A 15,094-nucleotide genomic window follows, 5' to 3' on the forward strand; every position below is an offset into this window, starting at 1 on the left:
CCTAAAGGAATATGATTATAATGAAAAAATTTCGGGTACCACAATCGCCAAAACTAGAACGTAAATTATACACGTATTCAATTAAAACTAGGTCATGGAGCTTTACTTACCTAACTTCGGCTAGGATAAGGTTTTTGATTTTAGTAGTTATATAAATAAACCATATATAGACTTAGTTGGTTCAAGTAATATCCATCCACTTTCACACATTAACGATGTTCTAGTTTTGGGCACAGGGCTCATTCTCAAAGCAAAAAGAGATTCATGCAGTGCAGATCAGAATACTGTTGTCACTTTCTCTCCTCTTCCAGCAAATGTCGTACGACGCGAATCTGGGACATAGTTGGAAAATCCAAACGTGCACGCCTCATAATCTCATTCATTACAATAAAATTGAGATTATTTGCAAATAATAATTAAAATACATCTAATTATACCGTGAAAAGTAATAGACTTCTATTCCGGAAAATACTGAAGCCTATAAAAAATAAATATCGTGACCACAAGATACGGGACGTCCAAGACAGAACTTTTTTAAACAATTTTTTAATTAGTTTAAATAATAAGAATAGATTTAAAAATATCATGAATGTTAAATATAGTGCTTTTTCTCAACATGTGTCTATTTATATTCACTTATAAAAGCAATAATGAATAAAAAAATGACATTTTAAGTTGGAGAATCACTCGGTGTACGTAAACTGACAGTAATACCCACCTCAACGCTTCGCTTATGAGGAGTGGAAATAGAACGAAGAACGGGCAGCAGCGGCTTCTGTGCTCTTACTACCACTAAACTGCGTTCACCACTCCGTCTGCCCAACGTGGTGATTACGGAAAACCCCGGGGAGACGCCCTTAGTCCAGCAGTGGACTTTTATAGGCTATTGATGATTCTAATTATCACAAGTGTTAATAGCCCGTGCTTGATGAGACACAGGGGTAGACAAAGCAAGTTTGCCGACCCGACCTGGGAATGGAACCCTGAATCTCGCGATCCGTAATAAATCATGTTGAATACTATACCAACGAGGCAATAGGCAACAGCACGGTCGAATTGAACGTGTATGTATCTCGCAGAGCTGTGGTGCTAATCTCGTTTCCCCAGTCTTCCTTAAATTTTAAATTATGTATAGCAACAATATTTGTGGCTAACATATACATTTCTTCGTTACTCTTATTACACACATTACATAAAATTAATACATTGTTATTAGTTATTATCCTTAAACTGGTAAGCGCAGCGTTGGTCGACCCCCAATGAGGTGGACAGACGACATTAAGCGCGTCGCAGGTAGCCGTTGGATCCAAGCGGCTCAGAATCGTGGAACTTGGAACTCCCTACAAAAGACCTATGTCCAGCAGTGGACGTCTATCGGTTGATGTGATGATGATGATTAGTTATTATCCAATATTGAAATAAATATTCCTCTATTGCTTTCATATTATTCATTTGCGATTACCGTGTCATGTCGTGTTGCCTAAAAATTTTAACCGAATAATAGGAAGAAAGAAAATATAAATAGCTGGAAGAGTTCGCCGACCGAAGTATGTTTCGGCCGTATTTAGTACAATCGCATACAAATTGAATCTAAGTGATAATATAACGTCATTTATAATAGAACGTCATTTAAGTAAGTAAGTATTGTTTCGCAGGTTTATTTTACAAAGTTACAATTTGATGAATTCTGATTTGAATCAATATTGAGTTTCAAGCCCTAATAGTTTTAATTTTTTTAAATATCAGAATGTTAAATCAAAGCTTAGAGTAATGCAGGATATCTGGTCAAGGCGTAGTTTCACAAAGTCGCTTGGAACAATGCCCAGTGTCGACACTTCCATTTCAGTATTATCTAACTTTAAATGTTCTATCTAAACTCGTCTGGACTAATGTAGGTTCTATTAACAGATGTTTTGGTACTCTTTTTAGTTACATAATTATGAGATATGTCATTTAATATCTATAATCTAAGACGGATCAGGAATCGAACTTAGGACCACTTGATCCGTAGCCTAACATCATCATCATCATCATATCGACCCATTACCGATGCAATACATCCTCCTCCTCCCACAAAGAGAAGGGTTTAAGCCGTGGTCCACCACGCTAGCCCAGCACGGATTGGTAGACTCCACACCGCTTTTAGTACAATATAGAGAACTCCGAGGCATGTAGGTTTGCTCACGATGTGTTTCTTCACCGTTGAATAAAGTGATATTTTAATTTCATAAAACGCACAAAATTTAGAATAGTTAGAAGTGCGTGCTTTGATTCGAACTCGGCCCCCCGAATGTGAAGTCGAGCTCCTAACCACTGCGCTATCACAGCTGTAAGGTACAATTCAAATTCAAAATTTCTTTATTCATGTAGGCCTATCACAGGCACTTATGAAGCGTTAATACATAAATGTTTACATAATTGTAAGGGGATGGTGATAACTTCGTTCGCCAACTTAAACCTAAAGCTACGAGGGTTCCAAACGCGCCGTGGTCTAAGAAGAGCCCACAACAAACTTAGCCGGGTAAATTTTTTTTTGTTATCACCATCTCACAGTAAATTTATATTCAGCTTTGAAGCTAGAGCAAATCACACCCAAGCTTTTTTAACGTTTAAGTAATCCTTAATATTATAATAGGATTTTTCTGTAAGCTTACGTTTTATATAAACTTTGAACTTATTGAGAGACATCTCAAAGATTTAATTTAGTAATTTGTTATAAAATAATATAAAATTGCCCTTGAAAGAATTTGCAATTTGGTGTAGCCTAGTAAACTGCCCAACGAGTTTATTTTTGCTTCTAATATTTACGAGTATATTGTTACAGTCCATTTTCTTTTTAAATTTTGTTATATTTTTATGGACATTAATTAAAATTTTCTTATATGTACTGACTATGCACCGTCATTATTTTAACTTCTTTAAATTTATCCTGTAATAAAAGTATATTCGTTTATTCATTCAAGATTACAATCTTAAATGAAGCTAGCTAGCTAGCTAATCCCTTTGATGCCATTTTTCAAAGAAATTAATGTTAACAACTGCAAGAGTATTCTTCTTCGCCTCAAACGTTCAAATCCAGCTGCTAATGTGGCGGCCGCCTCCGAAAATGTGTTGCAAGAGCTCATGCAAATTCATTTTAAATGAGATTTTCCAAAATTGTCTATGTAGGTACATAACATCTGCATAGAAATGTCACACATTATGTTATCTAAATTTACCTTCTTTGCAAGTATTACTCTGGTATACAGTAATGAAGTAACAGTGTTTATGTAACAATATTAAATATTTTGTGCGATTCATATAACTGGAACTTATAGTTTTTATTAGTGTTTATACCTACATTAAGAGGAAATATCAAATAGGTGTCAGCATACTATTTTATTTTCAGTTAAAATTTTCATTATTATCGCTGTACTTTGAATCCATGCAAAGTTTGTTGCTTCCACCTATTCTAAAACCTAATTCGAGAACGAATTGGCAAGTAACGTTCTTCTTCTAGTTATCATTTCCAAAATACACATAAGGATTTGTGGTTTGCTTTAAACAATTTGGCTCTAACATAATTTTTATTAAGACTAGATGTGCCCTGTGGCTTCGCCCGCGTAAAGTACGGGACTCAGCATATTCTACATAGGTTTAGACTCAATAAAACTGGAACTGCCAAATATACAAACCTATGATATTTAGTACGGATAGTATTATAATATATTTAAACAAACAACTGAGGTGTGGCCAAATGCTTAACTTGTTCTCTCTCTTGGAGCTTTAATTGCCTATGCTATATGAAACCTTCAATCACGTAATCATTGCATAAGCAACGTTGACCCATGTCAGTAAATGGATGGATGGTTTCTACTTTGGAAATTTGAAAGATAATTTGGTATCCATCGTCAAATCTCCTCCTATAAATAACAAAAAATAGTAATCGTTAATATCGGAATCGCATTGTTAGTTGATTCGAATGCTAAAGGTTAACCAAGAAAACTTCTAACATTTTTCTTAGTCCTAGCACTGAAATCCTCATAAACGTGGCAACTCTTATCGTATTCAGTATTGTTAAGTCTTTAGTGAGAGGTTTGCTGCTGTTCGCTGAGGAGTTCTGTCGTCTATCTCCAAATATCTTAACGAAATTTAGGCAAAACGATAGATAAATTAAGACAAATTTATAGTATAACCTACCCAGTACACACATAATTATTTAAATCGGATAAAATTTGGCGTAGTTATGTAATAAATTCGTCAAACACTTTCATTCACTCTCTCAAAGGAACAGAACTGAATTTCAAGATAAAAAGTATCCTATGTCCTTGTACCTTGTAGTATGACCTCAAATCAGTGAAGTTTCATTTCAATTCATTGAGTACTTTCATCGTGATGCAAGGCTCCGATACAGACAGACAGACATACACGAACAAAAAAAAAGTTTTGGGTTCAGTATCAGTTATAGAGTGCCCTCCAAAAAATTTTTTTTAAATATCTTTATTATACAGAATTTGACCCCTTGCAGTTTTATTATAAGTATAGATGTAATAAATATATATTCCAAAAAAAATATTATAAAATAAGATCATGTAAAAAATAAAGATGAATGAGCTCTGAATATAAATGATTTTAATGAAGCTTGTAGGCATCGCTACGAAGCGTAGCGACCTGAAAATGCATCTACGCTTATTACGGGCCTGAGTAAAACACGAAATGTGCAATCACTTGCGAAGCGTACGATGCAAATAACAGCTGCAACCCTAGTAGAGTTTGAGTAAAAATTATTCACAATTCATAACTGGTATAAACATGGTTTGAATACGAAAATATACTTTATTATATTTTCAACATAGGCTGCCTAGCTTTAATAACGATGCTAGCTGTTTATCCGTATACCTCAGCGCGCGAAGAACAAACCGTAGCACCATTTTCCGTAATTAATATTTTGTAACTATTTTCGCTTTTTAGTCTATTATTAATAATTTAAAATGTCCAGTTTAAATAGGAAAGTAGAGCACGAATCGCGAGTGAATAACCTGTTTCAACCAAAATCTAGCCTACAAAACGTAAATTAAAGATTATCCCGTTTTTTCCTCACATGTGTGATGAAAATCGTCGTATGAAACCCTTGATATATTACTTATTGCACTCTCGGCTTTAAAATGCAAAACAAACTACTTAACAATTTGAAAATAAACATTACAATAAAAAGTAACAAAAAGAAAATGTAAACAGCATTATAAGAAATTAAGGAGAAATAGATTCTTCTCATGCTCTTAAAATCGATTTTTTAGGCTTTGTGTAGGTGGACTCAAAATCAATTTAATGCACTTGTGCATACAATGTTTTCCTAGCAATCGAAGTGAAAAGCTTATTATCTTTTCATCATTCAATCGAACTGAACAGCAGAGTGTGTAAGTCGGTCATAAAACCCATTTTATGCTCAAATTAAATATCAACTATCTCGTATAAAATGGCTTGTTTTATGCCCTTGCACCACAATCTACCATTACATATTAGCTACCTATCGTGTGCACAAGAATGATATGATATGAGTATGCTGTCAAGACACCTGGGACCAACGATTCCTGGAAACAATTTGTATATAAGTTTAATCAATAATTAATGATGATTTTCCAATTTTCTTATATATTTCATTTTATAGCAGTTATATTATAACTTTATAGTATTAACATATCTTATTTCGTGGTAGTTTCTGTATGATCTATGCAAGCGTCTTATTCTCTCACAAATTCAAGCAATGGTGAGTTGAACTTGAGGCGAGATAGAGGTACTTTTTTCAACAATACCAGAATAATCGCTTTTTTATTTGTATAGTGACTATATTGAGATTCGCCAACTTTGTTTTCTATGATATGTTGTTAAAGTGTTGTGTGTAAAAATTTCAATTCTTCAGATATCTATATCAGTTCATGAAATACGGACGCTAACAGATGGGTAAAGAAGGCTAAGGTAATATTGTTCTGTTAGCACCCTTCGAATACGGGACCCTAACTACTGTAGTGTTGTGGTAAATCGTACCCATATTACATATCGTACGTATACGTTGTAGCCACCAAGCAATTAGGTCTGGCTGTTTTTTCGTGCTTATTCCAACCGCCATTTGCCACTGAATATCACGTTTTAATTTCGACTACGCGGCGATGATTGCGCACTGAAACAAAAACTCTTGCACTCGTTTTTACTTTTTCGAGCTTTTATGCATAGAAGCATATAACTAAAATGAATTATCGAAAAAAAACGAAATTCATTTACTTATTTAAAGTAGGCTTACTCTATAAGTACTAAGTACGTCTGGTAGGACGGTTTATAGTGACTCTACCACCGGTTTCGTAGACAAACGCTACGGTGTAGAAGCGGGCAAGAAACTCAACAGTTGCTCTATTCTGGCACCAACAACTTTAAATACCTACACATTATGTTATTCAGTATAACTAGTATCGCAACGTTAGCATTATCTTTATATATTGCACAAACTCAAAAGATGCCAGAAACTTTGTGTAGAATTTTTATTGCCCACCTTTAAAAAGCTACAGGCAAAGCTAAAAGCAAATCGAAGTAGAAAAAGCGCTCTGTTCCAAAAATTGTTATCATTGTATGATAACAATTTTTGTCAATCAATCATGTATTATAATGATTTAAAGTAAATAACCAACAACTTGAAATAATTTACCGTTCTTGAAGTTCAAAGCTAAATAAATTACACGACTGGTTGGTGGATAAGTGTTATTATTCTGTAAAATAATTCTTTGCGACTAAACATTAATTCAGACTTTTTTTTGATTATGACATACAACTAATACACCTTATAATGCTATCATAGTGACGGCTATAGCATTAGCAGGCATTTTTTTTTATTCCCCGCCCATGTCCACTGAAAATGGATAAAATTTTCTTGTCCACCTGCCAGAGCACTACACAGGGAAAACGTAAAGTTTAAGTCCGTTGAAAATTATATTTAGATACTTATATTAATATAAATTTCACTGTCGCGTCTCGGAGAGTGGATAAAACCTGTGGGAGAAGATAAACTTCATATTCTTTCTCCGTGGAGAAAATGTTTTATACCATGGTAGTCGTGCAGAGGGTTGGAAATTTTAGAAACTGTGAAACACGTCGATGTACAAAATTTATTACAGTGCACTGTGTGCCAGAAAAATTATATTTATGCAGAGACGAAATAAATTCTTAATTTTATTGAACATTTATTTATTTTTACACATAAAAATACACGCAGGGAAAGGCTAGTTTGCTATTTCAAAAATTTCCAGATATCAAAAGAAAAACAGAGTTTTTAGTCTTCAGCTAACGCCTAGATATTATACACGAAACACTTTACAACCTTGCACTTTATAACTAACTCCTAAGCTAGAATGCGTTATGTGGATCATATTTCAAATCCTGCAGTATAGGATTTTCAGCTTCAAACTTTGATATATTCAGCAACAAACTTCGCGAAACGGAACAGTACTTAAAACGTAATACGATTATTGAAGTTTCCATGTAAGATTCTGAATACAATCACTAGCTATGGATAGATAGGTATCCAGAATTTGATACTGCTTAACTCTTGATACATAATTATTGGGTGATTCTTTGAATATACTTCAGATATCAATCATATATTATAAAAGTTAAGCTTAATTTGCTATACTCAGGAGAATCTGTATGGTGTAATTTATAATTTCTTCAATCCTTATACTCCCCACCAAATAGATCTGCTTCAGCTTTTAAAACGTAGGTTTATGGATTATTTCATCGTTCAATTATTCGAAGACGATATGATTACGTTTTAAACCTACGTAGCACTGGCAGGAGACAAAAATTATATCCCCCGATTATATCCCCTGACAGGGGATTTAATTAACGTGTCCACCTGCTAAAGCCCGGGAACGGAGAATAGGAGAAATTTAACCCCATTTATTATTACACATTTATTATTTTTATATTATTTCAGAGAGTTGATAAAGCAGTGGAAGAAGAAAAATCTGTATCCTTTCCCGAGGGAGATAATTGTCTCCTGCTCCTAATTTTCGTGGGGAGATTTTTGTTTTTATTTTATAAATATGGCATCTGTTGTTCCAGAAGAGCGCGTGTTCGCGCGAATGGTTGCCGGAGATGATAGCGCCGCGGCGCATAACAAGTGCGCTGCTGTTACCATTTGCTCTGCTGTCACTCCCGCACGCGTATGCGGCCAACGCCACGACATACAGAGTGAGTCATTAGCAATTTATTGTTGCTTTAGAGAAATAGCTAGAGAACTCAAGTTTTTCTAAACTCACTGCGTATGGGTTTTGTAAAAAGCTTTTGCAGGGGCTAGTTTTACAATACTTTTAGAAGATGGTCTCAGATTAGTCTCATAAACTACTAATTACATTTATGTCTAGTAGGCCTCATTATAACCACCGGTTCAGAAGGCAAATTCTACCAATAAGAAACTGGCAAGAAACTCAGCAGCTCTTTTCCGACCTCATCATTTTTACAATAATTTTTCTGTCTTGTGAGACATAGAAGGGGAGTGGTGTGCAACCTTGTTAATGACAAGATTGCATACCTGTATAGTGGTATAAAACGGAGGGTACGTCGCGACTGTGTCGGTCTGCTCGGAGAGCTAATTGAAGTATCATCCAAGCGATACTTTAGCGATTAATTGTGAAACCTCAGCTATTTTACTGAAAAGAGTGTTATAGACTTACAAAAGTCATTGTTACAGAGTAAAAAGTATAAAACACATAATATAAAAATTTATAACTAGCTAGTACCTACAACATATATAGGATTACAACGATTTAAACGTAAAATGGTAAGTATTACAAAATGCAACGAGTACATAACCTGATATTAGATTAAATAGACGACACAAAATACTACACATAAAAATAAAAATAATATTCAACATAAATAATAATTTTTATTTTAATATAATAATTATTATTAAAAATATCTTAGTCTGAGTGAATTACATCTGCGCGCGATTTATTCTCATCTGATTTTCATGACAAAAAATAATATATGAGCGCAAATAATCCGTGGATCCGTAACAACAACTGAAAACATTGTGCATTTTGTTTTTCGGCGGGTAACACTCCAAATGTTAAAACTTGATTTTTTGGAGTATAATTTATATTCTTTATTTTTTATCTTATGTTTATCTCCAGGATGCAAGCTATATCTACTTAAGCATAATGTTGTCATGTCAAAAGGATCGGTTTTGCTGGGATGTGTGTAACAAACAAACAGATACAATTTCTTAAAATGTTAGGTAGGAAGTATGAATGAACATTCATTTAATTTTAACGTTCAGTTATTAGCCTTACTGAGTTGTGAGATTGCTTTTTAGAAATATGGCAGCCTTTTGTTTCTTCTGCTTGTTTTTGCGACCATTTTTTATGTTCGTATAAAATTACTAAACCTATCTTGAGGAATTTGGCAATAAATAGTAGTTTTTATTCTATAATAGACGGGAATTGATCAACGTTTACTGCGGGAAAACTATAAAATATCACGGTAAATTAGAAATTATACGAGGATCACAGGTAACTGGTGTATTTTATATCCGCCATAATAGCTCTTAGTTAGCCCGTCTAACTTTTCCAAGTTAAAGTATTAAAAACTTAATACAAAGTTCCATTTTGAAATAAAACCGTACAATATAAAATAGGGTGTATTTAATACTTCTACGTTCTATAACCTCATAACCTCCGGCTTGTGTTAATAAAAGTACGTTAATACTAAACGTTTATATTTACCCCGTTCAGCTTAAAGGGTGCTTCAAATAGTGAAGTGCCCTTCTAAATGAGGAGCCAGTGAGTGGCCGGTACGTATTTAGAGCACCCTGAATGTAGCGTAGGCATGGGACTATATAACTTTTGTCATAATTAGAAACGGGACCGGAAAGAAATTAACTGCTGTTGCTGTTGGATTACTAATAAATAAATAAATAAATAAAACATGCATGCACATTTGCCTGAAATATGCTTAAGGTATGCATAAGACCGTGCCTCGAAAACCAATTTAGGTCACGGTTATTATTACTTACTATATGATTTTTTTTTATTTAACGTAACTATTTTGCAAAAGCTTATATCTATTTTCTATCTACTTCTTATCTATTTTTATATTTATTGTTTATATTTTCAATCAAGGAATAATAAAAGGATTTTTTTTTTTAAATTTTTTTTTATTTTTTATTATCATGAGATCATGATCAACATCATTATTAACCCATTATTGGTTCCTAGAATGAGAAGGGTTTAGTTTCCAGTCCACCACGCTGGCCAAGCGCATATTGACAGACTTCATCCACGTTTGAGTGCAGTACGGAGAACTCAAGTGAGGAAGTTATTAAAACGCACAAAGCTAATAAATATCATGGATGTGTGGCCTTCAAAAATGAGTTTGAATTCCCAACCACTAGTCTACCAATGTTTTATAACATTTTAAAGTAATCGTTTATGCTAAAATGTGGGAGTAATAGTTAACGCTAACATTTGGCAGTAATCGTTTACGCTAACATGTGGCAGTAATCCTTAACGCTCACATGTGGCAATAATCCTTAACGCTAACATTTGGCAGTAATCGTTAAAGCTAAAATGTGGGAGTAATAGTTAACGCTAACATTTGGCAGTAATCGTTTACGCTAACATGTGGCAGTAATCCTTATCGCTCACATGTGGCAATTATCCTTAACGCTATCATTTGGCAGTAATCGTTAAAGCTAAAATGTGGGAGTAATAGTTAACTCTAACATTTAGCAGTAATCGTTACCGCTAAAATGTGGGAGTAATTAACGTAAATTAAGTTAACGCTAAAATTTGTCAGTAATCCTTAACGCTCACATGTGGTAGTAAACGTTAACGCTAATATTTTGCAGTAATCCTTTACGCTCACATGTGGCAGTATTCCTTTATGCTTACATGTCGCAGTTTTCGTTAACGCTAACATGTGACAAGGGTATGTGCTCTGTATCCCTCTCTCCTGTCAGGAAGGAAACCTTTGCGCAGCAGTGGGACATTAACAGGCTAGCTTTAGCCAGCTAGCAGGATGACGATCGAGAAAATAAGCGGAAAGCGTGATATTGTGGACACTACTAATATCTTTTAATACTCATTATAATCAGCCTAAGTAATTTCCCAAGTAAGGCGCAACTCTAGACAGAAGGTTATATAACTCGGTATTGTCGGCCTTTTATCAGTGGCGTAACAGCTGCAAGTTTTTCCACCTATTATTACAATTTAATGAAAGACTTTTTAGTTTGAATTAAAAAAAAAATCTAAGACCAATTAATTCATTATTCTAAGTTCAAAACAATGGCCGTTTTGGACGAAGCAAAAAGGCAGAAATTCGCTTAAGTCACTATAATGCTTTGAGCAATGTTAGTTTACCCTTCCAATAGGTTTAACACGGATCCTTAGAGTTATTATTACAATACTGTCTCTATAACAGTTAACGAACAAAAACGCTTTCTAAACTTGGAATTAATCATATGCCACACATAGATTTAAGTCCAACGTATTCAGATTGATTCGGCATTTCTATTCATCGCCCAACGGTCCAGAGCTTTGTAGCGTAATTGCATTCGAACTAATAAATGGCCAAATTGAACATAATTGTCTACCACTAACTGATTTGGTTGACTGGTAATTATTGGCTAGCTAGATTGGCAAATACTATATACTTTCATGCCTTAAACCTATACCTTAGGCTAGGCCTGTCATCATCAACATCATCCGCAGCCTTTTCACATCCCACTGTTGGGCTCCAAAAACGGTGTTTAGAGCATAGACCCGCCACGATACTCCAATGCGGGTTGGTGGGCTTTAAAAATTATCTCACTATACCTTTTTATAAATTTTAATATGAACCGACAGGACTTGAACGTGCGACTCTCTGGCAATCGCGGCCTGAGCGCTTTCTCCAACTAAGCTACGGCTCTTCTACCGTAAATGCCGAATATAGTATATGCCTTTCACATCAGTCTCATAGCGACTGTAGTCATCTAGTAGGTTGCACGTAACGTTGCATTTACGATCTACTTTTTCAAAGGTCCGTAAAACAATGAGACACGTTTGAAACAAGAAATGACACATTGCTTTTTTATGATTTTTTTAACACGGTTTTTACCTACACTTGGAGGAATTATCAATTTTATAAATTTAAAAATGCATATTACCTTGCTATGCCTTCGCTTTACCTTGTCATATAAACCCTGTGTGGTTTGAGACGAGGTGAGCTACGTTAATTGTTTTACTCTAAGTTTTAGCGATACAAAAAAAATTAAAATAATCATAAAAGCACGTTAAGTCCCTGTTATTATGAATAACCGGAACTTAACGTGCTTTCCGAGGCTTTTTATTTATTTATTATTTTAACTCATTACCGGCCCACTACAAGTGACGGGTCTCCACCCACTATGTGAAAGGTTTAGCCAGCCACGCTTTCCCACGCTTGGTGGACTCCGCACGCCTTTGGGAACATTATGGAGAACTGTCAGGCAAGCAAGTTTACTTACTTCACCACTGAAGCAAGTGATATTTTAATTGATTAAAACGCACTTAACATAGCAAAATTTGAGGTCCGGCTGACTTAACTTACCTTACCTTTAGCTAACCGAAATTAACCACGATAAAAGAACCAAAAGTACAGAAATCCCCGCAACCCCTAACATAATGCACTGACATTTCTTAAACTATAAACAATCGTCATTAAAAAACTGCTTTAAATTTAAATCGTATTTAAACCCCAAAGTTATATTACTAACTTACACGTTATATTACTACTATATTACTACCTTACTAACTACATAAATTAAAACTAAAAAATAGTTATTGTGTCGGGGCTTTTTAAATTTTCCATTTTATTCATTCTTTCGGCGGAATTACAGGCACCTGAGGCTTAACACCTTTGCCTCAAATTGATGGCCACAGCATTTTTCAGGACGTGCTCCTTGCATGCCCTGTGAAGTCTTGCTATGTTTTTCCACTTACCATCAGGTAGGCCATCTACTTGGTGCATCAATTATTACGATAACAGAAAAAAAATCATGTCACTATTCCTTTCGTAGGAGAAACTGGAGTCGTCACTTCGACTCGTACACGCAGTCGCCACAGGTGCGACCGGAGCGCTCTGCGTCACGCACCGCTACGGCCGTCTGCGGGCCCCAATGCACACGACGCGCTGGAACGCCGCGAGGGCTCGAGCAGATCTCGCCGCAAGCATTCTACATCAAGTCGGCTTAGAAACCGCTGGTAAGGACTTATTTTTCCCTAACTAATATTCTTCTTCTTCTTTTGCTTTCTTTGGCTTTTAGGTGTGCCAAATCGGCATATTTCTATTTCGCCAATGTCACGTATACTTGGATTTGCTAATTTTATAAATGCGAAAGTGCGTTTGTTTGTTTGTATGTTTGTACATTCTTCAGGCCCTAATTAAGCAACCAATCAACTTGACTTACACTTGACAGAGAGATTACAGTACACATATATAGGCTTTTTATCTCAGAAATAAGAACGGTTCAACTGGAAATTATAAAAAAAACCGTAATAAACACAGACGAAGAACGCGCTGTTTTTTTTATAATTTATACAATCAAATATCACTCCCTTTAATGGTGCAAGAAAATATTGTGAGTAAACTGCACGCTAAAAATTTTTTGGAAATTTTATGAAGAACTCTACCAATCCGCACTTGGGCAGTGTGGACTACATGATGCAAATCGCATAAACCTTTGTTATTCTTGGAGGAGATCTGTGTCCGCTGTGGGCTGCTCATGAAGATGATGGTGTTAGTGCCCATGTACATGACGCGTTGAAGCTTGCGGCACATATAGGCCTATCTTATTGCTCTAACTTTATAGCTCAATATTACTGTGAGATGGTGATAACAAAAAAAAATACCCGGCTAAGTTTGTTGTGAGCCCTTCATAGACCAGGGCGCGTTTGGAACCATCGTAGCTTTAGGTTTAAGTTAGCGAACGAAACTATCACCATCCCCTTACAATTATGTAAACATATGACCGCTTCATAAGCGCCTGTGATAGGCCTACATGGATAAAGATTATTAGAATTTAAATTGAAACCTTAAGAAAGACAGGTTAAACGCTAGGCGAAACAGCGTATAGCGTACAACCTGCGTTCAAGAAGAAGAGTTCAGAAAAAGTTCAAAAGCGCTCATTCGAGCAAGTTTTGTTTCTTATGAACTTGTGATTGTGGTCGCACGCAAGACTTGAATGCCGGTAAAGAAGCAAGACGCAGACCGAGGTGCGGTCTTGGCTTATGTTACTTTCTAACTTGTGAGCTACGTGAGCTTGTGCGTCGTTAGAGATGACCAAGCATATTAGAGACCATTGTATGCCCGTGTGTCCTTTTTCACGTATTACATCTATAACATTGTTACCTATAAGAGAATAGCATTATAAAACAGTTTTTACACTTCATTTAAAAGGAAAACAGAAGCACTGAAAGTTATAAGACATGTACAAACAAGGTACACATAACATAATACGACCGCAAATCTCATCCATCAAACGGCATACAACACTGTCAGTTCGTGCGCCGCTACGTTATCATTCCTTTCTAATGGCGATATTCATCTTCTAGTTAAAAGCATTTATTTCAAAGAAAATTCCTTCCACACACTCAGCTCAGTATTAAATATACCCTCTCTCTCTTTGTTATATCTCCCAAGCTGTTCTTCAGAAACATGTTTTGTTAAAAATCACATGAGTGATTTGCAATGAAAACTTTTAAAGTACCTACCTGTCTGTCATTATGAATTCAATATGGCGCCAGCAGTTTGTTGACAGATCGGGAGATTTCTTTCCTTCTTGATGAATTTTTGACTGTAATTATTAATTTCACTTTATTGTATTGTACCTACCTAATAACATTGCCTGTTTTTTAAATTGATTTTATGTGTCAATCGCAATCAATTTTCTTAATAATTGCACGGCAATACTGTGACTTCGTCATAGATATTTAAATGGCACCTATGTAAACGTGTGTACCTAAAGCAAATAGGTAGAGATCTATTCTTTATTCTATTCTATTAAACATCAAATATAGCAAAGCCAAAGCAGTGATAGCCTAGTGGG

The 15,094-nt window shown here is 35.2% G+C and overlaps 1 protein-coding gene across 1 annotated transcript in view; it reads left to right on the forward strand.

The window, feature by feature from the left end:
* Window positions 1-15,094, forward strand: part of LOC120631195 (probable G-protein coupled receptor CG31760) — an 86,656-nt gene that overhangs the window by 53,393 nt on the left and 18,169 nt on the right. Inside the window, exons 3-4 of the mRNA XM_039900675.1 lie at window positions 8,089-8,217; window positions 13,067-13,250. Coding sequence (XP_039756609.1) covers window positions 8,122-8,217; window positions 13,067-13,250 — 280 coding nt within the window. The 5' untranslated portion in view covers window positions 8,089-8,121. The remainder of the gene's footprint in view (window positions 1-8,088; window positions 8,218-13,066; window positions 13,251-15,094) is intronic.

The sequence above is a fragment of the Pararge aegeria genome, chromosome 17, assembly GCF_905163445.1.
Source record: "Pararge aegeria chromosome 17, ilParAegt1.1, whole genome shotgun sequence".
NCBI classification, from domain to species: domain Eukaryota; kingdom Metazoa; phylum Arthropoda; class Insecta; order Lepidoptera; family Nymphalidae; genus Pararge; species Pararge aegeria.